Source organism: Pholcus phalangioides, unplaced genomic scaffold, assembly GCF_987345545.1.
Source record: "Pholcus phalangioides strain wild (caught in Gottingen) unplaced genomic scaffold, Ppha-v1.0 ptg000004l_1, whole genome shotgun sequence".
Classification (NCBI taxonomy): domain Eukaryota; kingdom Metazoa; phylum Arthropoda; class Arachnida; order Araneae; family Pholcidae; genus Pholcus; species Pholcus phalangioides.
The window spans coordinates 36,855,140-36,883,075 of NW_028301597.1; the positions used below are offsets into that span (position 1 = coordinate 36,855,140).

Genomic DNA, 27,936 nt, shown 5'->3' on the forward strand with positions numbered 1-27,936 from the left:
ATTCATATGAAAATATTGTAACAGGCTTCAGGCTAAGAAAGCAGCAGAAAAAAACACTTTTAATCTATTAACATGCCATTATGTTGAGAAATTTAAGTTAATAAGGTATTTATATTTTTCTCTTTGTTTTGCATTTTGTTTTTAAATTTAATCGTTTCTTCAAATTCTGTGAGAATTTTTTTTCACTTAAACCCTTATTATATTCTGCACTTTTTTTGCTATAGCAGAATGAATAAGATTTTAGTTTTCAAACTGCTGAAATTCTTGCTGCCTAGGCTTTCAGTATGCATGGTGTATAATTTGAAAAAAGTTTTTATTCATCATTTCAGTAATGCATGCTTTAGCAGTGACAGATAGGATACTTCAGAAAAAATTTAAATCAACTTTAATTTGTGAAGGAAATTTTTATTTATAGAATTATCCGTTCCAACCATTTTTGGCAAAAAGTTTGGCATTTCACAGAAAAATTACTCCCTAGGTTGCAGATATAGTTCATTTTTTATCTGCCTCCATTTTCAAAATTTCTGCTCGACAAATGAGTTTGCTGCTCCAAAATGGATGATGGGTACTTGCATCCCTGTTACATAGAAGTTCCATACCTCCCAGGAATATGTGGGAGATATGTGCACTTCTTAAAATGCTTAGTGAGGATAAATACTTTTTTTTGCATTGTGCCATAACAAATGTTTTTGCATTTTTATTACTTTACCCATTTTTTTCTATTGCTGCTGGATACTTGTCATGTACCTTTGAATGGTCTGTGATTCCCAATGTCAAGCCCAGATTTTTTTGGGCAAGTAGAGTATTCATTCGTGTAAAAGAAAACAAACTAACAGCTTAGTAATCTTTTTACTCCCCCCCCCCCTTTATTTTGGAAGACTAAAAGCTAAAAATATCAAATCAGTCTAAAAGAATTTACATACATAATTTTTGTGAGACACAAAAATGCTTGTGCCCTGTGTTCCCAAACTTGTTAAGAAGACTTTGAGCTTAGAACATTTCAACATGTTGCATGCAATATATATTTTTAATATCCTTCATTTAATTTCTCCCTTAAGCCCAAGTTCTGAAATTTGAACATATTGCTGAACTTCTGCCTCCAGAGAATTTGGAAAAATATCTACAGCAGATTGCTGTACTTGTTCAAGGCTGTTGGGTTGTCAAAAGGTATCAATCTTTCACCATATCAAGAGACATTTAGTTTTGTTTTATAACATTTCAAAGATTAAGTATGCCATGAAAAATAAGATTTTTAGTATGTTCCTTTGTATTTATGCAATTCTGCTGTCTTGTGTCTCATTTTTCCAAAAGTTTATGTGAGGAAAAAATACTTTTATAGCATTTCTATAAATAACTTAGAATCTTGAGACAAGTTGTGAAATTTGACGATTAATTATTGATTAATTCTGACAAATTCACATAAAAATTCCTGTACTCATTTTATTCTTTTATGTTTGCAGTGATGCAATTTATGGTAAAGATACAACAAGTCCATATACTGGAATCTGCTCAGATGTACTGATAAGAGCAAGAGATTATATTGTAAGTAATGTTGTGTATCATATTTACTGGATGATAGATGGTTGTTCATGCCTGATTTTAACATTAAATAAAAAAAATTTTTATTCATCAATACCACCACTTTTCCATTACTATCTTCCATTACAAGTTCTCAGGTTCATTTTTTTTATAAACACATTGAGTACTTTTTCTTCCAAGAAGGTTACATAGGAATGTTTGATTCATTGTAAGGAATCAAACTTCTTGCTCTTCATATTCTCTGGAAATAGAAAGAAGATGAAATTCCAAAAAAGCCAAGTCTGAAAAGCATGGTAGATATTGGAGGCATTCTCAGTTGGACTCCTTCAGTTTCTGTAGTGTCTGTTTCATGATAAGATTTGGCTTTTTCATAGCCAGTTGTCCAGTTGTAAAAACTCTTATTTGATTAACTCAGAAATCTCATTACTCATTGGTAGGGATATGTAAATTTCGCAAATAAAAAAAATCAAAATTTCACAAAAAAAAAAGTTTTGAAATTGGAAATTTTGCATTTATTTACAAAAAACAAAAAATCCAAATAAAAAATTTTGCATTTGTTTGCTAAAAAATGAAAAGACAATTTTTTTTTCAAATATAATCATGACTGTTTTTTAATTAGGGTATATAATTTAAATTAATAGCTATCCTTCTAAGCTGACCTACCAAAATGTCTATTAATTGGTACATGAAGGAACATGATGTGTGCATATGTGTAGCCCCTAACACATTTATATTTCTGAAGTTATACATGTTTCGGAATATACTGGGGTAACATTTGAAGTCTGCATGGCATAACCAAAAGTCTGTTGGTTTACTGTTAGAAATAGCATGATCATCCCATGTCATGACTTTAAAAAATATTTTTCGGAAAAGACTTCCAGTTAATAAATTTGGTTGCAAAGATGATGATGTGTGGTGTTGCAGCGTCAGATGTCCAAAATACATATCCATATAATGATAGGCTTCATTCGTAGCATTAGATGCCATGTGTGTAGTCAATTTAGTTATGTGCTGCTGTCTTTAACTTCATATTATGCCCGTTTTCAAGTCACTATTTTAATTTGTCGAAATATTCTTCTGCCTTTTTTCAAAAATGACCATATTTTGGCGCTCCAAATATTTCAAGACCATTAACTTACTCCACAAGATGTGTGAATGGGTAGTTTGGTTGTTTTCCAATTTGTCGATTAGTTCCATAATTTTCTTAGGCCAGTGTGTACCCAGCCTTATATAACTCAGAAACAAAAGCCAACTGAATACATTATTATACAATTTAGAACATCATTTTCAAAACTGAAGGAAGATTACATGAATTATTGTTTGTAATTGCATTTTTAATTGGGTTGCTGTATTTTTTAAATATATGACATCCATATTTGTTATGGGTATTTTTTTCTCAGCCACCTCATTGGGCATTTTGTCTGTTGTGGTGTTGTATTTTTATAAAAAAAGTGATCTAGTTTTGGCAAGAGAATATTGGCTTTTAAGCACATGAAGACACAAGACTCAAGTACTGAGAAGTTATCACCAATTTTTTCTTTTAAAACAGCAAATTATCTATATTTCACTGGAAAGTAGTAAAAAATAAAATTTTCACACACATTTATTCATCAAAATTTAATTTATTTCGTATTTATCAGATCTATTTCGTAAATACAAAATTTATGTATCCTTACTTATTGGTTATAACCATTGGGTTATTCCCCAATAAGATATGCACTGTAGATAAAATTATGGTTTTGTTGTCTGTTACAATTTTTACCAGCCTCCTCCTAATTTATTCTGATTTTCTTTACCTCCCGCTTCCCAAACTTGCTGCACTGGGCTATAATCTACTTAGCCTTCCTGTAAATATGTCTGATTAATTCTGGAAAACCATCCAGATTGAAGTTTTTCTTTGTGTAAAAATTGTTATTTCCAAATCTTGAACGTTTATTTCTTTTTCCAACAGTCAATCCTTTCCAAAACTCATGTGATTTAACATGGAGGAAATATGATTTTTCTTGTTCAAGAAATTGCTAGCACAAATTACTTGAAGGGGGTCTAACATTTTAAATATTGCTTCATCTAGTTATTCATTGTTTGATTTGCATATACTTTGTATTTCTCATTGAAAGTATTGGAAACATAAATTTCATGTCTGATGATGATCACGTCTAAAAGTTGCTTCATGTATTTCAGCTATGGTGCTTCACAAAATCGAGGCATGTAAGCAGGAGTGAAGTGCTGGCTGTGATAAAAGTAAGGGAAAAAATTAACATGTGTTTAATTTGAACATTGATTTTTTTAAGTATTTTTCAAGTTCTTTTGTATGTTTCAGTGCATCAATTAACTACCTCTCTTTCAAATCAATGAATTTCTGGGAAAACTAAAAAAATATGGATTTTTTCATTATTTCTTAATTTCTTTTTCTTTAATTAACTCTCACTTAAGTGTTATTAAATTACCTTTACCAAAAAAAAAGTTTATTTCATTTCATTTTAATACATTACTTTTTACAGATTCCTGATGAAGATGTCACTGCATTACTGCAACAGGTTGCAAAGAAGGTTTACAACAAGGGATGGGAATTCAAATATTTATATGATAAAGAATTTGTGGACAAGTATATAATTTTTTCAGAAATTTTTGCTGTCTATATTTTTAGTCAATTAAATGATTCTGCCCTCCTTTCTGTGAACATGGTATTTATTACATGATTTTGTGGTATGAGTTAGTGGGTAATGTCATAACTATTTTGAAACTATGGATATAACATTTGTATTGTCTTATAATAATCAGTATGAATATATAAATATTTTAGGAGGCACTGATTATAATGTACTAATTTGTAACCTCATGATTTTGGTTTTTTATTGTTTGTAAATTTTTTTAGTTGATTTTATTGTAATTTAATTATTAATTTCAGCCAATTATGCTAATGAATGTGTAGGGCAGCAATCAGCTACCCATTGATGTTGTTTGATGAGTAGATCATGAGTAGATTTTGACTGATTGCAAAACTTTTTTTGTGAAAATTTTTCTTAGAAAAATCTGGACAGTGTTATAATTTATGAAAGCAAGACATTTGCAGTTGTGCTTGAAAATGTTTTTTGAAAGATTATTTTACGACAAAACCAAGTAGTAATTTTTGGGTAGATTTGATGGTTATATTCATAGTTAAGGCTTTTACATACCTTGAAGTTGCTTTTATCTACTGTCTAAAATATCATTAAAAGCTTGCTAGTCAAGTTTTGTAGCTCATCCCTGGTTTATGGTGAAGTCACTACACAGCTTTGCTAGCATTCCTAAAATTTTACAGCTGTTTAACCTAACCACTGAAAATTGTTTACAACATGCTCTTAAAAATCCATACATCACTGCAAATTTTTGAACAAGGACTATATCATCTTTAGCACAACACATCTGGGCATCCAGTTATATCACATTTTTGTAGGTGAAAACATTTCGGATAAAAAGAAAAAATTGTTGGAATGTATTTGAAATCAAAATTTTAATAGCATGCTTGTGTTGTGGCAGTGCTCAAACTTTTGAATTCTACTATGTACATCTAAAACCTATAAAAATTGAAAAAAATTTAAACTTCCTCAAAACTTTATTCAAATATATGTTCTGTAGGTTCTTTTCTTTTAGGCCGGGATTACACTATAAAAGTTTTGTAAAGTTTTTTCTTTTATGAAACTTCAAAAATGCAACCAATACACTTATTGGTTGAGTGAATATAACCAATAGGCTTATTGGTTGAGTGAATGTAACCAATAGGATTATTGATTTTTTTAAAAGTTTTTTAAAAGATTTTTCATCAAACTTTTATACTGTAATGCCAGCCTTAACTCTTTAGTAGATTTGGCTTTTTTTACAGAAAATACTGATCTCTCTTGATCTGATTATTATAAGAATAAAAATTGCTATCAAATTCTACTTAAATGCTGAACTCTTTTATTGATGAAATTTTTTATTCGATTTTGCAGCTATCCCAATGTAGTGCAAAGGCAAGAAATGCTATGGGATGTGAGATACAAACAGCTGTCAAGAGATTTACGCTTAGGTCAAATAACAGCTGGAGGTGAGTTATGTCCTTGAACTTTTTCTATGGGTTGACATGTCTCTGCAAATGAGCACAACTACTTTGCAACAACTGCAAACATGCAACTCACAAATATTTTGATATTGCAATGGATTACAATATTAGTTGTCAAACTATGAGGCATGTTTCCTTGGTTAGGCATCAAAGTAAGGCAGGGGCAAGAATTTCTGTATTGTAAACAATACTTAGTGAAATGCTCTTATTTGAGCACTAATTTAATATTAATAGGGCATGAATGTGAATTCTGGCAGCTCTAGGGGTAAGATATAGATTTTGAACGCACAATAAAAATCGCTATAGCAATCAATTTTTTTAAGAGATTTTTTAGTTTTTTGCATGTATTTTCTGAAAAATTAGTTTTGATTGGGTTTATGAGTATTTTCACTGAAATGTATATTTTTTAAATTGATATAGACATGTCTCCAAGAAAGTCTTTCCCACCTCCGCCTTCTCCTAAAGAAAGAAGACATTTCAAATACAGAGATTCCTTCAGTGATGACACAGAAGAAAGTGGCATCGAAAGTGGTGATAAAATGGATGTGGACCATCCACATATGAAAAAAGCTAGACTTCCAAAAAGAACAACTTCTAACAGAGCTAAACGTTTATCAGATAGTGGTTCTAATAAAAAACCTGTGAAGTTTCGCCAGTCAGTTGATGTTTTACCTACATTTTTACCTACTTTGCATTCAACTGAAGTTAAATCAGAAATTCTCAATCATGTTCAAGAAGTGTTGCATGAGAAATTGTGCTTGACAGTGTGTGAACTAAGAGAAACGCTCTCAGATGCTTCTTTGGGTTTTATTGAAGAAAGAGACGACTGTGATTCTTTGTTAGAAGAAACCTTATCAGAACTTGGTGCTCAGAGACTCAAGAATAAAGTAAGTTTTATTGTATTTGGGGAAAAAAAATTGTATGTGCAGTACAGTAAAACCGCTGCTGTGCAGTCATGTGGGCCATTCCAGACTATGAGAATCTAGGTTCGAACCCAGGCTAAAGTTGGTTTTCTGAGGTTTCAAACTTTGAGGTGTGAATGCAAGCTGGTCTCCCATTTGAAAAAGTCTTTCTCTAGAGAGCAGGCTATACTTACATAACATGAAAATTCATACATTTGTCATTTTCCTTTCAAAATATAAAAGACAGATGACAGCAGCAGTATAACACAAAGCAAGCATAACTCTAATGACATAGATACATTAGGGGTCATGCATACAAAAAATCAGAACACACATTCTGGTATGTACTGATTCATTCAAAATTCTGCAGAGGAATGTGTATGAGGTACTTGTGGGTGGGCATGATTGTAGGTTATATGGTTAGGTAGTAATAGTACAGTAAAGTCTTTCAACGTAGATACCTCCCTACATTGGGCGGTTTTGAATAGAACCAGCCATAATCCTGTGACATACCATGTATATAATACTGTATCTCTATATCTTGGACACCTCTCTAAAGGTCTATTTACACAACATAGTCACTGCTCATTTCTTTAAATATATTGCAGTAGGCATTAGAATTGGATTATGAACTATGCCTGGCGAAAGAATTAGCTAGTAGAAGGATGAAAAATATTTTTTGAACTGAGATGAGATAGACACCATAGAGCGGAGACAGGTGGTGACTGTTCCATGTGAATAGACTTGAACAGATTATAATTATACCGCAAGTATCCAGCTTAGACAGGTTTTGCTGTGTTTATATGTAGCTTTTGTTTTTTTATTGAACAATGAGAATGTACTTAATGCTTTAGCTATACAAATTTCAGTACTCGATCGCAAATGATGAAAATACATTACATAAAATTCAAACTAGTGATAACAGCTAGTGTTACAAAACAAAAGAAAATTAAATACGCTTAAAATTTTCTCGCTCTTGAATCAAAACTGTAGCAATTTTCAGGAGCTATATACACACATTGAATCTATTTTGATGACAAATTTCAATTCAGAATTTTTTTTCCACTGCATTTCAATTACATTGATGCCTCAGCTTGTGAATGTTTTTGCTAATGTAGATTTTTCAAAAATTTTCTGCCTCTGCAAACAAATACAAATTCAGCTAATGGTATTTTTTGACATGAATTCACTCTCATATAATACAGCCATGTCATGAGCTAAATTTTTGTGCCAATGAAATGAGTAACTGTCACACTCGAGCAAGGTTAATTTATAACCACCCTGGAATCATTAAAAAGATACACCTCAAAATATCTTTCAGTGAAATTGAACCATTTCATGTAAAATGAATGATTAACCCATTTGTGCTCATGAGTACTGTGATACCTCGACTAATGAAGATGATTCTCTCTCTCTCTTTTCATAATCATTTTCGTTAGCTGAAATACAATTTCTCACAGGTTTCTATGGAAAATCATTTAATTTGTTTCAGGCACTGCCCATAATTTCAAGATAAATATTTTAAAGCACCAAAGAACGCTATAAAAAAGACATAGACGTACTGATAGGAGTCTGAGATAAACAACTTCACAATTGAATGAAGGAGAATTTAAAGCAAGATTAAAAATGGAAGATTGTTTTATTTTACCTTATGTACACAACTAATACCATTTTTAGTCTACTAATACCACATAGCTTTGGTCTACTGAAGCTGGTGATGAAACAGTCAAATTCATAGGTTTCACTTGTGTCCCCCATCCATTTGGGATCTGGTCAACTCATTTCTGTGTCTGATACATGCAGATGGAAAAGATAAGCTCCTACAATGTCCAGACTGTTCAGTTTGATGCTAAAGCCGGGTTTTCTTAGGAGCAGGTTTCTTCAGTGCACGCAGCGTAAAAATGCTGATTGATCAAAAAAACCTGAATTTCAGGTTTTTAACCACTCAGTGTTTTCACGCTGCACACAGCGCAAAAGTTTTACTCCTAGGAAAACCTGTCTTAAGAGTCTTGTACTGAAAGAACACATGCTCTCTGATAATAGTTTTTTTTTCTCCGATGAATTTTCTATTGGCTGAATCTTTTAATTTACATGAACGGATTCAAAAACATTCAGAAAGAGAAGTGCAGGTACATCTGGAAAAATATTCTGATGATTGGCGATAAAATTCAGCTCACGATGCGATTGTTTTATGTTGTCGCATGAAATCATATTGATGAAAATGTTCATTAGCCAAGGCAGAAAAATCATGAAAAAAATCTTTAGCTCAAAAATTCATGAGCAGAGGCTTCCATTAGTTACCGTGTCTTTTTTTTTCTGAAAAAATTTATAACACGTTTTTTTGCTAAGCTGTACTAAAATGGGTACAGTGGGTACAAATGAGTTAAGCTAAGTGAAAATGCCTTACACTCGAATGGTTTCAGTGCATACGGTAAGACACTTAATACCAAACTGAAGTGTCTGAAAATTCTATAAATTTATTTTTTCTATTCATATATGTGTTAGACAAAAATGAGCTGAGTATATCACACAGCACCTCACATATTTTCCCCACTGTGACCCATGAACCTGACTTCATGGGGTAAGATAAAAAGATAATCAGTTTTTCATCTTCCTTATTCACAAATCATATTTGTTACATGAGGTATAACTGTAATATGTTTTTTTAAGTTTTTCTTCATCTTATATTTCCTTCAGTTTGAAATAATTTGCATTAATTTTCTTATTTCTTTGAAAGCTATTTCAGTTGCCTTAGTTTAACTAATCAATTGTTTTGTATTCTTCCATGCTATTTCTAGTACAGTTTTTATTGTGAGAAACTTGAACATTTAATACCGAACCATTAGAGTACACATTGCAAAAAATTAAAAGTGTTTATCAATAATTTTTGCCCAGTGAATGACATGTTTCATGAGACAGTATGCTTTGATATGGAGTGATAAGTAGATTGTTTTTTGAATTTGTGTAATAGGAATATGATGTATGTAATACAAACTTAAATTCAACATGAATAAAATAGTAATGGGAGGAGGGGGGGGGGGTTCTTTAGAAAAATGAAATTAGTCTTCACAACCAGGAGTAAAAGAAATTTTGTTGAATGGATTATTAAAATTAATCTATAAATCAATGGCACAGAGGGGCGCGATAGCCCGGTCGATAAGATGCTCGCCTAAAGTACCAAAGGATGTTTAGAGGTGTCACGAGTTCGATACCCAGTTCGTCCTTGTCAGAAAACTTTCCTGACACAGGGGTGCAACAAAAAACGGTGATTTGACCGCAGCAAAAATTGCTACCGCAGGGAGTCCCCCATCGAGGGGTTAGCGCACCAACCTCTCGATGAGTATGAAAAACAAGCTTGCCGTTCGGAATCGGCAATAAATTGTAGGTCCCGGTCTAATTAGCCCTCGTGTGCAGAAAATGACCGTGGTGCGACAAAAATGATCAAATGGCACAGAGACATATTAATAAATGAATGATAAATTTAATGCAAAGTGCACAAATATGAAATATCAAATTAAATTCAGTTAATACAGTCTTAAGGGGCCGTTCAAGCGTTACATCATCATCGATGGGGGGTTTCCGATTTGCTGAGTTTTGATGACAAGGCGGGGAGAAGGGTTTGGATAATGCTTATGTCATCAACCACCCTTTATGAAAATATGAGTTTGGATTCAGAGGGGCAGAGCTGATGACGAAATTTTGCTGACAAGGGGGGGGGGGGTTAAAAAGGTCTAAAAATTTGCTTACATAATACTTGAACGATCCCTTATATGAACACATAAATATTATATAGAAATGTCCTCTCCACTTGTTAATACAAGATTCATCGAAAGACTGGTTATTTGCGAAGATGTGATGATTACAAGGAAGAAAAATTCTCTGTGGGAGGCAGAGATGAATTTTCTTCCTTGTAAATCATCTCCATAAATGACCAGTCTTTCGATGAATCACGTAAATATTATACAATACTCTTGACACTATTAAATTGGATAATGGACTAGTTGTGTGTGGTTGATGAAGATCATTGTTGTTTTCGGATGACTGGCTAATAATGTTTTAAAATGTTTCAATATTGTTTAATGATCGAGACTCAGTTGGTGGGCAAGATTTTTCCTCCCTCTATAAAGTTCTTTATATCCAGCCCAAGAATTATATTTTGTAGCAAAATTTCATAAAGTGATATTGCGTTATGATGAGGGATACCACTTCCCTGACATGTGATGAAAAGATTCATTTTCTTATTTTATAATATCAAATATATGTGTTATATATATAAAGAGCGTTCCACTATTTTTGAAAAAATATTTTTCTTATGAGAATTCTTCGTCTTTGTATATACAAGTGAAAATTTAATCGATACCGAGTAGTAGGTTAAATTTTGTGAATTACACAGTTTTATCATATGATTTTTTTATGCATTTTGCTTTGTTTCCTCATAGTGGCCTCAAAATACTCAACCAGTTGCATTATATGCATTCACAAAACTTGGTACACCATTGGACAGGGTGAGAAAAAATATTACCTTTCTATTTTTGTTGTTCTCAAATACTGAATTGCATGTTTGCTTCAATTTTAAGTTGACAAGTAGAATTATTTGTTTCATTATTAAACTTCAAAGTATAACTGCAAGTATCACACGATTGCCAAGTCTGCCAAATTTTCGGGGAGGTTCCAGAATTTCTGCTCCATCTCCCGAATTTTATCTGTGATTGTAAAAACTGAAAAAAAAAATGTGTGTTTGATGATTAGTGCTTTAATGTGCAGTTTTATAAAAAGGAAACCTGTCTAAAATGGAATATTATTTCAGCCTTTTGATGTTTCATTTCATACAGGTTTTCACTGTCACTTCTCACCCAAACTTTATATTTATATCTCTATATTCAAATGTTTAACACAATATCTTTGAGGCAATCCATTTGACATTCTTTTGATATTCTGAGTTTCTCAAAATAGATGGAAGTTCATGACACACAGATATTTTGCTAAATTAAATTTAGTTTTAATTACCGGACAGCTCTAGAAAAAATCTACCTGTATGTGAGACCAATTTTTGGCACCCTCACATCATGTTTTTTTTTTGGTCAACAAAGCTTTTTTTCTGCCCTTTCAACTCCCATTTGGCACCCTCTCCTAGAGTAGTACCCTGGTGCAGCTACACAGGTCATACAACCTAAGACCCGTCCATGTTTAAGTAGGCTCAACTGTAGGATGTAATTTTTTATCATAAATCTTTTTCAAATTTTTACACGCACACATGTACTACTGTTTCAACATAGAACTCATCATAGAAGTTATTATATAAAAATAGTTTCCTCTGAATAGAAATTTTTCCAATTTTTTTTGGAAGGGGAATTCAAAGCTATCGCCTCAAACCTTTTTTAAATCCATAACATTTTTTACGTGATGACATGATAAATTTTTTTTCTCATTTTTTTGCAGTATCGAAATGCCTTGTTGGATCTGTTCACTAATACAGCCAGGTCTCGTCCAAACTTTCTGGTGAAAAAAATAGAGGATGAAAATGGGGAGATAGTATCTGAAAATGTTTGCAAACAAATATTTGAGGTAAGACTGAGTAATGTACATTTCTTTAGTGAGCATGATTACACATTCATTTATCTTTTTACGAAGCATGTTGTTGAGAGACAATCATTTTCTGCATCATTCACAGTTTTTGTAAAATACTTGTAAATTTTTTCATATAAATGAACGATTTTCAAAACTTCATGTGTACCCGGAAACCCTATTAAAACATTTTTCAAAGAATCTGTATGAAATTGGCTTTAAAAGTGTGATAACCTTAAAAATAAGTAATATTTAAGGCACACTCTCAGGGCCATAATTTCCTGTAACAAAGCAGCAGCTTATACAGCTTTAAAATTTAATTTTTAGCTCTAATCTAGCATCTAATTCAAATGCATATTTTATAATACGTTCTTCTTACATCATTTTCACAAATCTTTTTTTTTTCCAGGAATACTGCATCTATAAATCTGGATATTATTATCTGAAAGGGACAATTTCTCCTGATTCCTAGCAGAGAAAGAATTATAAATTATGAACTCAATAAATATGATGAAGCCCATAATTTAAATAGACTATTTGTAGCTATATCTGTTGGAAAAACGCTATTAAATTATATTTTACATAATCGAATGTATGTGTGTGTTTAATGCTCATTAGAGACCAGAAGCTTAGGCACTAAAAATTGTAAAAAAAGCACTAAAAATGCTTAAAATAGGCACTAAAAAAAGAAATTTAAAATTTATGTAAAGAAAGGGAAAAATACGAGGAAATTGTGAGATATATATATGTTAAGGGTCTATAAAATGAATGAAATGGCTAAAAAATTTACTCCGCCCATATTATAGTTTCCATATTAGTTGATAATAATTCATTGTTAGCCTTGCCAAGTTGATACTACCATGCCAAAAAGAAGTTATTGTCATCCTTAATGTAAGCTTACGTCGGAGCCGATTTTATTCATCCAGATACTAATTAGCTTACATGCAAAACAATATTAGCTGAAATTACAGAATAATAATTAGTCAATAATTATAAATACATTTTAATTGAAATCTGTTTCTTCCAATCTTGATGTGAATTTGATGGTATGTTGATTTCTATTTGAAAACTATGTATAGCAAAAATGAAAATGTCTCTTTTATCCCTGACTTTTGTCAAGGAAGGGGGCGGAAGCTTTCTGATAAGAAATTGGTACTGAGAATTTAAATTTTTTTAACAGAAATTCCTTTGAGGTTCTCAAAACCTAAAATATCTGAGTTTTACAGAATATGGCCTCCAAGATTCAAGGACAAACATAAAACCATATTAAAATAAGCATTTATGACAGGAAAAATTCAAAGACATTTTTACAAAAAACTTTGAAAATAGGCAAAAGAGCATTTATGGCTTTTTGCTTGAACTTCTGGGCTCTACTGATCATCCATTTTAGCGTGATATAATTTTCCATTGATCAGTGTAATACTTTGCATTATCTCACATTTATATGTATATTCAAATAATACAAGTTTCCCAAGATGAAAATTTTCTATAGCAAATAGAAAAAAAATCTTAGACATTATTGTTATTACAAGACAATTTCAAAATTTGTTTCAGAATGAGGTTTTTATGTGAATATATAGTTAATCCCTCTTGTAATGTTCCCGTTTAAGTATGACCTATTTCTGGGTTCTCAGCTCTAATTCTTATTAAGATTTCCTGTTGGAAGTGCTTTCCCACTCACAATTTTTTTTCATGACAGTTTTTTGAGAAATGTTATATGCTGGATCCACTGTGTACTGTATATACTGAAACCTCACTACGACGATACTAGATATAATGGTAAATCCCTCTGCAACGATATTTTTCTAAGCTTGTTTTGAAAACGTCTGTAGCCTAATGTTTAACTACTGACTATCAATATAATGATAATTCCTCGACAGCAATATTTTTTCTTGGTCCCCAGAGCATTATTGTATCACTATATTATATAAAATAACCTTGATGCGAAGGGAAAATATATCACCATGGCATTTGTGAAATAAATAATTTAGGGGGTTTATACATCACAACTCATGAAGATGGGAGTAGTGTATGCTAAGATTCTCACCCTCTGAATCAAAAAAAATAAAATATAACATTATCAAGGAAGTAGACGTTTTCTGGATATCATACAGAGGTGAACTTTGAAAGAGAAGTCATCTGGTCTCCGCCGGGAACTGAACCTAGGTTTTCTTACAAACCAGGCAAATGTGCTTTATAAGGTTATGTTTTTAAAAATAAGATTTTCTTTAAAGAACAATCTCTATTTTTTAAACACAGATTTCTGGTTTGGTGCATTTCAGCTCCACCTTTAAATTTTTTGGAGCATGCATGATTTTATTGATTGGTTTATGTGTTGAGTTTTTTTTCTGTTGGGACCGGAATCCAAAAGTGTGGCGAGAGGGGTCTGGTCCTCTCCCAATACCAGAACCCATTCCCCCCGAAAAAAATCTCTGGCTACACCTCTGCTGGAATGCTCCTTGAAAACTAAATAAACATGGCAGAAAGTGTGTTTTCTAATTAACTTATCCGGGAGAAAGTTAAAAAAAAGCTTTGAAACAGAATAATTTTTTTGTTTATAACCATAAGATAGAAATAGACATGGTCTAAAGGTGGGGGCATGATGATTGCGTAAATACATGTACAGGGCCACAACTAGAAAGGAAAATTTACTCTGTCACCCAGTGTCCATTTCCCCCTATTAGTTTTGAGCAAAACATCAGTAAACTCCCTTCTTTTCCTGATCCAACGCTCAGACCCTACCCTCCTTTAGTTGCAGCCCTGTACATATATATACACACACATCTATTAGATTACCTGCACATATCTTTAATGTTGGAGGGAGGATGCCGGCAAAGGTTGGTGTTACACACTTTGAGAAACACTGGGTTAAACTCAACAGATGTATATATTAGCATTGCTGAGATATATAAACCATAATCATCCATTATTGATTAGTGCTAATCTCTTCATTCATATGGCTTATTCAAAACACTTGAAACATATATAGACTAACAAATAACTTCTCTTATTACCGATCGATAATAGCCTAGGGCAAACCTCTGCAACCTATAACCTGCAGGTCACCGAGTGAAATTTCAAGAGACTTTTGTTACTTTCCATAGGGAAGTAACAAAATGAAGAGTATTGATGAAAGATATGAAACAGCCTCTAGAGCAGTGGTTCTCAACCTTTGGTAGCTCGTTGCCCGGTTTCTCTTATTTTTATAAATAGACTGGTCAAATACACGACTAATGCACCAAACCAAACATGGCGTTGCTCTGTCCCTTGTGGAAGATTAATTTGCGGCTGGGCAATGCTGAAATAACACTCTCGGTATCCAGGCCCAGCAGGCATTTCAATTCAAGGGTCGCCGAGTCCAATCCGCAGGGGACCACCGCCGTTCCAAAACAGTGACAACCATGCTTGCAGAAGCACCCAAAAGACGAAGAGAAATATTACATTTTTAAAAAATGCTGAAAATTTCACACACAGTTAAAATTCCTATTTTAAAGAATTTATTTATGTGAAATACATACTCAACTTTATAAACTTACGTTTTTCTATTTTTTTTTTTTTTTTTGGTGGGGGGGGGGGGGAGCTGTTGCTCCTGCACACTGCCATCGTTCGTCAGTTAACTGACAGCTGCATTATAAAAAACAGCTTTGTCTGCTTCAGATGTCGCCAGGTCAGCAAGTGGGGCGGGAAGAATCTTAACAGCCGCTTGATGAACTTCTACTGAAGTAAATTCGTGAGATTTCTTGGCTTCCGCCTGTGATTCGACGACGAGTGCTTGTAGAATTGTATTGAGGAAATACTCCACGGACTGCCTTGCATTCGGCTGAAGTTCAAAACCAAGGTGCATCACGGTCAAGAAGCTGTCAATTGCTGGCGCAAGATTGGTCAAAGGGCTCGACAGTGTCTTCTTCGATTCCCCGGTAGACTTAGACGATCGTTGAAGACGAGGTTTTTTGGCCTTACTTTGAATGAAGGTGCATTTAGTTTGACCAGAGATTTGCAGGGTTTTTTTTCTTCATGGACATTGACACGCTTTTCGATGTCTTTGGAACAGTGTTACTGACCTTTGCGGGTTTCCTTGCCTTTTTTGGCAATATTGCGGGCTTCTTTGCCTTTTTTGGCATTGTCTTGGCTTTCTTCGAGGAAGCATTAGCCCCAGATATCTTCCTTGTAATACCAGTCGTCTTTAGAGAAAGTCTCATTCTCTTTGACTTCTCAGGAGTTTCAGGAGGTGCCTTTCCCTTCACGCCATCTTTCTTCGTGGAAATTAATGTCTTTTGGGCAGGTTCACGTTTTAGACCAAGTGGACTTTGTAAAGCAAGGGGGACTTTCTTGTCTTTCTTTGGTTTCACCACTTTCAATGTTGCCTGCAACAATTGAACGCTCCTGGCTGGTTGACTGTGTTTTCAATACGACGGGCAGAGGCACCAGCTTCTTGCGTTTCTTTAGGGCACATTCTGAAGTTTGGAACTTCCTCTTGATGGCTTTTTTTTTTTGGCACTGTGTCTTGGTTGATGACCGTGTTCTCGCCGGGGATGCCGATCACACTTGGATTGAAGCCTGCTCCACTATATCTGCGGTTAAACAGAAAAAAAGGGAAAGAGTGAAAAACATGAAAAATATCAAAACTGTACCTAAAATTTAAACATTAGTTTATAAATGAAAAATTGGACATGGATGATTTTGCCACCGTACAGACAAGTCAAGAAATTGTCTTTATCCTCATCCCGACTTAATTTATAATCTTAGGTATAGAAGGATCTCAGGCATTGGACTGCATTGTATGTGTATAGCAGACAGTTGATTGTCCGAAAAGGTCTTATCAGGGCTCATGGAAGGCAGAATGGGAGCAGACAGGGCTCTGAGGGCCCATGTTTGGCTTTATTTTTTGCACCATAATGCACTGAAAACAACCATGGCTATTTATTAAACAAATATTGATATTATTAAATTGACAAGAGTTCCCCCTCAGGGGCATGACAGATGCGGTCATGCAGGGCCCCACGCTTGGAGTCCCGTATACGTGGTAATATAAATTTTTTTTTTTCTTTTTACAAAAATAGAACAAGATAGCAATGTTTCAACTATATAAATGATAATAATTATTAAAAATGATACAACAAATAAACTAGAATTATAGGTGGGCTACGGAACATTTCCAGCTCACTTTAGTGAGCCCACGGCACGCTGGAGGATCATTCAAGTGTCCTATAACAAATTCCCAGCTCATTTAAGTAGCTTGCAGGGTATTTGTATGTTTTATAATATTTCCGTAACAACGATGTACAGTCGGCCCCCCCGTATTCGCGGTTTTTTTCTTTATTGGAAAATTTTTTTGACAGCACTCAGCAATCGTTGTTCACGTGTTTTGTTTACAAAATTTGAGTTGTGCTTGTTTAGGATGGCTCATTCTTCTAAATGCTACTGATAATGGTTTGAAAAGGTAAATAAAAGTGAAAACTTGACAAGAAAAATTGGATATATTGACTATGCTTGGCGAAGTCAATACCTGCTGTGGTCCGCCATTACGGAATAAACGAATCTACAGTGAGATATATCAGGAAAAAGGAATCTGAAATTCGTTCAGCTGCACCCGTTGCAGTCAAAACTTTTCAGCGCCTATGGGATCCATGTGTTTCACGTACAGGAAATGTTTGTTTTTTTTTTTTTTGGGTACAAGACTGACACAAAAATGTATTCCAATTGATTGTAATATAATAACAGAAAAGGGGAAAAATTTTATTCTTCCATAAGGAAAGTGCTGGTTAAACGTCTATTTCAGAATTTTATGCAAGTGAAGGTTGTTTCATAGGTTTAAGAAACGATTAGGATTGCGCAATGTAAAAAGCGCTGGCGATCAAGCCTCTGCCGATCAGGAGGCAGCTAGAAAATTTCCAAAGACTTTATAGAAAATTATCGAAGAGAAAGAGTTATGCACATCAGCAGGTGTTTAACGCTGGCGAAACTACGCTATTTTGGAAGAAAATGCCGCAAAGAAGTTAAGCAAGAGAAAAAAATGCGAGCTCCTGGTTTTAATTCAAGTAAAGATAGATTTGCTATGTTTTTTTGCACAAATGCGAATGGGTACATGATAAAGCCCACCATCATTTTCAAATCTTCGAATCCGTGAGCATTGAGGGGAAGGATAAGCCAAAGCTCCCAGTATTTTGGACGAACAATAAAAAGGCTTGGACTATGAAAACATTTTTCCTGGATTGGTTTAAACGGTTTTTCGTTTCGGAAGTCAGGAGGTACCTTGAGAGTGAATACATGCTATTCTCAAAGTTCCTTTGATATTGGGTTGACCGAGGAGGAGTTAATGCAGTTGACTGGTCCTGAAACTGAAGCAGCACCAGATGAAGAAGATCGACATAAAGAAGTAGAAGTTCATCACAAGTAACATAGCGGAATTGAATCACAAGCTCAAATCAGCAATAGACTATTTTCATAACATAGATCCCTCTATTTTACGTTCTTCACATGTAGAAAAATTAGTAGAGGAAGCCTTGTCAACATACTCCAACATACTTGATGATATGAAGAAGACACGGCAAACATAAAAATCACAACATTCTTTCAGAAAACATCGCCAACAATCGCTGTACCCTATTTTACTTTCCCTTCTACCTCTGCGTCACCCTGCTCTTTCTCATGATGTTCAATAAACGTTATACACAATAAGAAAACCTATGGTTTCTGTTATTCGCGGATTTCCGTATTCGCGGTCACTCCCGGAACGTAACCCCCGCGAATACGGGGGGGGGGGGGAGGGCTGACTGTAAATATAACCACAAGTGTCCTCCATTTAGCTCTTCTAGCGGGGGAGCTAGGCAGGAGGCCACGAATGGTTTCATAATAACCTTTATATGTAGTTTTTATTTCATAAATATTTTTTTAAAATACATACAACCAGTCAAAGCGAGTTAACCAAAACAACAAGAACAAAGTTAATCCTTGGCTAAATTCTTGCTAAATGTGGTGCTCGGTGTCTGCTGATGTGGTCTGCAACCTCAAACCGCGACACTGTTCCAGATCACTTATGTGACCTGTGCAGTGTAGTTGAAAATCACTTGAGTAATCAGTAACGCAGATCCAGATCACTTAAACGGCCCACGGTATAGTTCCACAGCACTTAAGTAGCCCGCGGTGTACGTCCACATAACTTAAGTTACACACCATCACCAAACCAGAACATGACTCCCACTCTGTCCCCAAAGGGGATATAAGCGGTTAAGAAGTCATGCTGGAAAAGCCTTTCAGCATCCAGGCCGGGAGAGCCACCACGCAGAGATCGCAACAGCAGTTACCAACCCTCAGAGAAATCAGAAAAGCCAGCACACAGTTTGTTAGCTTTCGCCCCGGAGAAAGGGGGCAATACACATATGTGCTACAAAAATCTGAAAATTACAGCAGCGGAAAACACTATGAACATTAATGTTCGTCAATGATACGAAGCAAAACGTAAGATATGACATCAATACAGATACTACTCAGCAATAACATGCCTGCATAAAATGATAAAGATGGCAGAGGAATCATTACTTACAAATCACTAGAGTAATCCACAATACAGTTCCAGATGACTCAACCGCACCACAGCTCATTTACAATAAGCGGTGCTGGTCAACCTCATTCAAGTTACCCGCGGCAAGTTTAAGATCACTCAAGCATTCCGCGCAGTGCATTTACGTATCACTTAAGTGACCTGCACCTAAGTGATCCCCCTACCATTTACAGATTACTTACATGTCTCGCGACACGTTTTCAAACCAATGAAGTGGCCGCACTCTCCTAAAGCTTGAGCACCCTTGGGCCCACGGCGTCTAGAAAGTCACAAGACGTGATAACAATCGACCACTATAACACATAATCGACACTGCAAAAGGAATTTAAAAAAAAAAGGACTTACCATGTGAGGCCAGTCTCAAGTTGCGGAACTCTTGACCGTCAGCTTTCAGTCCTGGTTGATTCTACAAACTCCTGGCACAGGTGCCGGCAGACATCGTTCAGAAGGTCGACAGTATCGGATGAGAGCTTTGGAGACCCTCGGAGGCAAAGCTGTATTAAAGATTAATCTTAAGTCGCTTTGCTCGGAGGATGGTGACAGCGATGTCTTTGAGAGAGCTGGAAAAATTTACTTCAGTCATGGCCGAAGTTGACCTTGTGACAGCGGTGTTTCGAATTTATGGAATTTTGCTTCAATTTTGACGGTGAAAAATGGAACGTCCTGTAGTTGACTCACGAACGAAAAAAGAAGTAGATAGATTTTCTTTAGAAGATTCTAGATCTCGCGCGATCTCATCATTCTGTTGAACGTTCATAACAATGGATGAAGATGATCCGGTAGAACTTACGAATACTGTGATCACAGCCACATTATACGATATTTTTTTTAAAGAATATAAATTTATTCACTTTCATAAGGGGGGGGGGGAAATACGCAACATATTATGAACTTATATATAAATTATCGAGAAGAAATATAAGATTTCTCTATTTCTCCTCTAAGATGTAAATATCGGTTATATGATATTTTAATCGAAGTCAAAGTTGCCAGGTCCTTAAAAAAAATTTCCAGCCAAAATCCTCTTCAAAAGTAGACAAAAAAAATTCCAAATTATTTGAATACGTGCTGCTATCTATGAAGCTACAAGCGAGCTACAGTTTGACCATATTCTATAAGTAAACTTTACTTATAGCTCAGTGATTCTAGCCTACAAAGTTGTGGCTTATAGCTTTTCTTGTGGCCGCTGTGGTGGTCGAGTGGCCATAGTGACGGACTCGCATAGCGGGGACCCGGGTTCGAGCCCCACAGTGGTGGTCGGCTGAAGTTGGTTTTCAGTGATTCCCAACTTCGAGCAAATGCGAGCCGATCTCCCCGTTAAAAAGTCTCGCCACAGAGAGCAACAGGCCTACAAACAGTACAAATATTCAGTTACTACACATCACTCACTTCAATTCTGATATAGATGGCAGCACTGAAAAATCATACACAACACTAGATACGCACTCAGACTGTTAGGTACACACACTTACAATTCCGGCACAGTTCACTAGGTATTAAATTGCCTATGGCAATAGACCTGAGTTGTGCTCGGTTTGAAAAAAAACAAAAAAAAAACATAATTAAATAAAAAATAGCCTTAAAAGCATAATGGGCTCCCGGGCAAATTGATTTTGCTCAGCCCTCTATCCAGACTGCAAATGCCTATTTACCAATTCACATGCTTAATCTCGCAAATTTTAACCATGTCTCATTATCCCTTTCCCCCCCTCCCCCTCCCGCTCTTCATTCAAGGCCTCCATGTATGACGCGCCCGGGTTGGCCCATGCGTCAAGACGGCAGTGCCTCAAGTGCATAGGTGCCTACGAAATTTGGCACAATGATTTTAAAAATTGGGTATACGTCCCAGACCAGATTTTTCACGGTCTATATATATATATATATATATATATATAGAGTAAACAAAAAAAATTAAGAACTCTTCTGGGTTCTTAGCAAGTCCGTTTTAAGAGACAGAGTAAGTGACCAAATGAATGAGTGCGTGACAGAGTAAATGACCAAATGAGTGAGTGCGTGACAGAGTAAGTGACCTAGTGAGTGAGTGTCATAGTGAACAGTCCAGTGATAGACTGAGTGCGCGAGTGACATAGTGAGCAACATTTTGAGTGAGTGGCATAGTGGATGGCTCACCTAGTAATATCTGGTGAGTGTGATCTCATTCATTCACTCACGCGTTCGCTCGCTTGCTCTATCATTTATTCACTCACTCAATCCTACATTCAGTCGATTATTCATTCCCTCACTCGCTGACCTTCTCGCTCGATCATTCACTCATGCCGAACTTTTGTCGGTGAATTTTTCGGATACGGTCCTCCTGGCCATAGAGGAGCTACATAATGGCATCTAGTGCTATGATTTTTGAGTTTAAGTGACGCAACTCATTAGCTGTTACTCACAACTAATGAATTAAATGGGCTTCCAGAAAAGTTGCGAAAAAACAGCATAAATGCGTTTCCGTTAGCTTATGCCAATATTTCTCAAACTGTGCGTCGCGGCACCTAGAGTCATCGCCAGCCATAGTCAGAGGCGTCGTGGTGATACTGCAGTTACTCATTTGTGTGCTTTCATTATTCATCATTCCTTATTCATTCCCAGATCACTTCAGTGAGCAGCGACATATTTACAGATCACTTAAGTGATGCGGCACGGTGTCAGAGAAATTAAGTGGCCCGCGGTACAGTTCCACATCACTTGAATGGCACATTTACAGATCACTAAAGCGATCCGCGACACATTTACTAATTATCTAAGTGATTCACGGCACATTCACGGATCATTTCGGTGATCCGCGGAATACTGACACTAAAGTGGCCTTCGGTCTCCTGGTTAAAGATTGAGCATCCCGGTCTATTTATGCTCAGAAGCGTTTTTTTATAAGTGAAAATGTCCACTAAACTATTATGGGGAGCCCCAAATGAACCAACTAGGCAAGGGAGTCGCGGGTGAGAGAAGTTTGAGAACCTTTTGGTTTATGATGTTCTTCCCCCTCACCTTTTTCTCTGAGCTTGAATTTAAATATCTCAGTGAATATTGTACATGGAAAAACATGGAATTTCTTTTGTTGGCCTCAGGAGAGACGTGGCAACAATATTCTATTTGGAAGTTAGGGGACGAGGCACCGCATACAAATTTAGAATTCTTATTTTCCAATTTTGAAACCATACTTACGGGTTCTGAATCCGCAAGATTACTTTTTTTCATGAATCTGCACGATTACATTTTTCATGAATCCGCACTATTACTGTTTCTAAATCTATACACCCCCCCATACCGTTTCTCTATCTACAAACCCAAACTTACGCACAAATTGTTTCTGAATTTATACATACCGCTTTTAAGAATGGTTGAATAATTGGATTAACGTTATTATTAACTTTGGTGTTCGATGCGACATTTTGGACATTTAATGAGAGAGATTCATTTTTTTAAAACTGTCAATATTTTTTGGATTGTATCACACAAAATATCTCATCAGAACAACATTTTTAGAACAATACAAAACTGCTGAATGGATCATCATCTCAGAATGAAATTTTCACAGGAACTAAATCTCCATTCTTTAAACTTCTGGAAGTTTATCGACCAGATCATGATCTAAAACTACCGTGAGAAAAATAAAGATTTCAGGAATATACACATATAAAAACTCTCTCCCTCTTCCATTTTTTCCCTCCCCACGCCTCTGACTCAAAGAAAACTGCAAGAGCCGCCCAAAAATAGTACTTGCCTAGGGCGTGAACTTATGAGATGCAGTTCGGGGTGGGGGGAGGTTGTCAAAATCCTAGATCTCGAGGGTTCCTTTTCTTGGACAGAATCTTAAGATATTGCTTTGATAAGAAGTCAAAATGTATAACTCAATGCAATCAACGTATTTTTCTCATTACAAACAAAGTATTTTTAATTCGTTTTGTTGCTCCTAAAATTTAGCGGCCCGATGCAACTGCACCCTTCGCACCTGCCTAAGTCCGGCCTTGTCTGTGGGGTTCCCTCGAGTTGCGATTAATTCTCGTTTATTTGTTGTATTATTTGGAATAATCTAACAGATCTACTATAGTCATCTTCAACTCGGTGCTCCCTGAACAACCCAGAGTGTTCGATGGTCGTGTCCGATTTCATGCTCATGAGCACTTGATAAACAATTACAATTATAAACCTTGTACATATTGTACTCAGTGATCGAGAAACGCTGAAGTCATCATGATTTCATGCATTCGTATGTCGAACTTGTTGTAAAGGTACTATTCTTTTGATGATGGGTACAGGCAGTGCTCGCGACTGGAAAAAGGTCGAAGACACCTATTATCTACTCTATAGCAGCGTTTCTCAACCTATGAATGGTACGCGGACCACTGATAAGTGGCTAGTGAGCATAATACACGTGGTCCGCAGATACACTTGAAAACTTGAGATTCTAGTAAAACGAAAATTATTCTTTGATATGCAACTGATATCAATGATATTCACGTAGGGTCAAATAATACATTTTATCAAAACACTGTGAATTGGTGGTCTGCCAAATTGTTTCAGAAACGTTGCTTTAAAGGACTCAATAAAAAGAATTCTACACACATTTAATCATGTGATTACTGGTACTTATTATAACTATTTATTACTACCTAGTCAAAATGAGACAATTAAAACCTATTTATTGGGAAACTAATGAAAATGAGTAATTAAAATTTAAAATTATTTATTTTCAATTAAGAAAAATTAGTATTAATATTTTTTTCCAATCTAGGGTGGGTGATATTCCGTTATACTCGTACAATATAAAACATTGATGTATAAAAAAAAATTAAGTTATTAATTGCATCAAAACATTTTTTCCATCAAATTAAATTTAACAAATTAGTTTTTAAAAGATAGTGTGATATTCTCGTTGTGCACAAAATCCGGATCAGTTTTTTGTAAAAATTCATATTCATTTTTTTTATTTTCTATGAAGAGTAAACAAAAGTAAAGTGTAAACACAACATTTTTAATTATTTTCAACAAAGACAAGAATTTCTTCTTACGTACCCAAATTTATAGTAAATAATTTTTCACCGTAATTATTAATGTTGATGAAACAATGAATATCACTATTCATTATTTAAAATTTTGTTTGGGTAAAGTTTCCTCACGTCAAAGTTGCGATATTAGTGATCATAAAAATAATTAAAAATTCTGTATTATTGTACTTTTTTATTTCCCGTTATTGAGTTCATTAAAATTGCATTTGTGTATCTCAAATAATCAAAACAAAACTTCCTATGAAATGAATAAAAAAAAAAACTTTGTATGTAATTCAATATTTCTGGTTATCTCTTTTTATTGGTTTCATTATACACTCATGTCCATAAATTGAGGATAATGCCAGCTCCGGCAAAAAAGGTTCAGAAACAAAGCAAACGTTACTTATTCATAAAGCCCATTTATTAAACAAAAGATAAAGAACAAAAACGATGGTGTATGTATGATACCATTCATAAAAACTACGATTTTTGCTCCCTGGAGCAATTGTAAAAAATATCTCCTTCACAAAAACTTACTATTACATGGTTGGTATGATGGTTAATGCATTGTATGTCTCCCATGCGATGAAATACAGTCCGTACAACGCCTTGGCATGCTGAGTATCAAATTATCGATCTGATCTTCGGGAAGATCACTCCACTCAGCAAGCAATGCTCTCCGAAGTTCCGATACGTGTACTTCTTTGCCACCATTCCTTATATACCCCCCTCTTACACTCTCGTTATTGTGACGTACTATCGGCATCATCTGGTGGCTTCCTGAAATTTGCATATCATTCTTGCAGATGTGTGTGATAATTCTACAGGTGACATTTTTACTTTAGATTTCGATTTCCGTGTGATTCTGAATTATCCTTAATTTATGGACATGAGTGTAATTACTCGACTTTGTTTACAACATCGATAGATATTACTCAGAATGAAATGCATTCATTAATGTTATTTTGAATAAAATTTCAATAATGTTTTGTTTCAATTACTGTAAGGTGGACAAAGACCACACAACTAGCGAAATACTTTAAGGATGACTAAAGTGTAATCGTTCAACAATCGTCAAAACCACACCAATAAGAATTTTTACAAATACTAGATAGAAGACATAAATTGATATCTGTAAGAAATGATTCATAAAGCACCAATGCACTCAACATTTTTTCGATTTTATTGGCTAGCAGTCAGCGCGAATTACCCAGAGGAACGTTTACAAGGTGCATGTACAGCTGAGTAGTAGTAGTCAGCACGAGTGAATGCTGTGAAAAGCGTTTCAAATCAGCTGCTCACGGTGCACATGCTCGAACTTGGTACAAAAATTATACAGGGTGTTGTCTCGAAGTGGCGACAGACTAATGGCCGTATTCACCGACATGGTTTAAACTGTAGTCACAATTTTTGGATAAGACATCAACATAGATTGGTTTAATCAACATAAACCTGAATTTAACCAATCCGTGTCGATCTCTCATCAAAAAATTGTGTGACTATAGTTTAAACCATGTCGGTGAATACCACCCCAAGAGAGGGGTGATATTCGGAATCAAGAGGAACAAATCTGCGATAGAGCATAGTATCGCAACCACGTTTGTGATGTATACAAAAATATACATACATTGAGTACATGTGCTTTGCCCCCCCCCCCCCCGGAAAAAGTTGAAATGACAGCCCTGTATATATGGTTGGCCTTACTGGTACTATGTGGAGGGCTTTCGGAACCCTTTCAATTTATTTTGCACTTCCTCACACACACCAAAAGTTTTTAAAACAATATTCGTTAGGACATTTGATTTAAAAAATTAGAGAAAACTTATGAAAAAACAGCCAAAACTAAAGGACAACGCTCCTTCTACCCATTTATGTTGTCTTTTTTAACTTTTCTCTGTTCTTGTATTCGAAATTTGAGTGATTATTGCACTTAGAAACTTGGATTTTTTCTTCTTGGTCTCACAGAAGAAACCGGACAATAACTTTCTGATTGAAAATTAGAAGACAGGGAGAACGTATAAAAGTTTAGATTTTTTTAATACACTGTATTTTCACCCACAAAACTGGTGCAGGGTGATTGTTGAACGATTTTTGAGCATTTTCCAAAGTGAAACTATACATCTACGACGGACGATTGATGAGATAAAGACCGCATTTGCACTTAGGGGTTATTCAAGTATTACGTCAGCATCGAAGGGGGGGGGGAGGGGGTTTCGGATTTGCTGACTTTTGATGTCGGGGGGGGGAGTTTGAAGGTTGTTTACGTCATCAACCAGCCCCTTTTTGAAGATATGAAATCTTCTAAGCTGCTGACGAAATTTTCCTGACGGGGGTGGAGGGGAGGGTCAGTGTTTTGCTGACTTTTGCTGACAAGGGGGGTGGGGAAGGGGTCAAAAATGGCTGAAAATCTGCTTACGTAATACTTGAATGTCCCTTACAGAACAGAACAGACCGAGCACGACCACGCGCTCTGTCGCTTACGCGATTTTAGCTCATTGCCCCGGAGGGTGCGGTCGTGCCGATTTACACTTCCAAGACACCCTGTATATATTAATTGGATTTTTGTTGAAATATGATCCTTTGAAAAAGAGACATGGTGATTCTAAGACAATTTTTATGACTATTATTCGGTTTTTTTTCCAACTTCAGTTTCCTGAGGGATTGGGAGTACATTGCTTAAGGGGTGCGACAGCCCAGGTCGATAAGATACTTGCCTAAAGTACCAAAGGATGTTTAGAGGTGTCCGCGTTTGATACTCTGTTCGTCCTTGTCAGAAAACTTTCCTGTTAGAGAGGTTAGCCGACACCTTCTAAAGCACATCTAGCTATAGATGGCGTTGGGTTAGCGCACTAACCTCTCGACGAGTATAAAAAACAAGCCTATAAATTGTGGGTCTGACTTCTGTTTCAACGGGATGGAAAGATTGCCAGATTTATTTGGACAAAAACTCCAAACAAAAACACAGAAACGTCCTAAAACTAAAACATCGTTTACAGAGAAGGGTTCCCTATTTCTTTTTTTCGTTCGTTTTGACAAAATGCATTGCAAATATTCTTCCTTACAAGTACAGTCAAACTCGATTATAACACAACATCGAATTTTCAACAAAATTTCGCCGTTACAACCGAGGTTGGCATTATCAAGAGTTTTTTGAAGAAAAGTATAGTTAGATGCAGTCAAATTCTTTTTGCATGAAGTTCTTATTTCTTTGAAATCAGGACGACCAACTTGATCGAGAAAAATGCGGGGATTTGGGGTAACTAATACGGGATATATTCCTTAGATTTTTGTTGA

The 27,936-nt window shown here is 35.4% G+C and overlaps 1 protein-coding gene across 2 annotated transcripts in view; it reads left to right on the plus strand.

Moving 5' to 3' along the window:
• Polr3E (RNA polymerase III subunit E) overlaps positions 1-12,676 on the plus strand; it is a 30,971-nt gene extending 18,295 nt beyond the window's left edge. For both annotated transcript variants that reach the window (XM_089231450.1, XM_089231451.1), the window contains exons 9-17: positions 1,059-1,167; positions 1,461-1,542; positions 3,721-3,780; positions 4,041-4,144; positions 5,511-5,605; positions 6,041-6,507; positions 10,962-11,027; positions 11,962-12,087; positions 12,497-12,676. In XM_089231450.1, the coding sequence (XP_089087576.1) occupies positions 1,059-1,167; positions 1,461-1,542; positions 3,721-3,780; positions 4,041-4,144; positions 5,511-5,605; positions 6,041-6,507; positions 10,962-11,027; positions 11,962-12,087; positions 12,497-12,559 (1,172 nt within the window). In that variant the 3' untranslated portion in view covers positions 12,560-12,676. The remainder of the gene's footprint in view (positions 1-1,058; positions 1,168-1,460; positions 1,543-3,720; positions 3,781-4,040; positions 4,145-5,510; positions 5,606-6,040; positions 6,508-10,961; positions 11,028-11,961; positions 12,088-12,496) is intronic.
• The last annotated feature ends 15,260 nt before the right edge of the window (positions 12,677-27,936 follow it).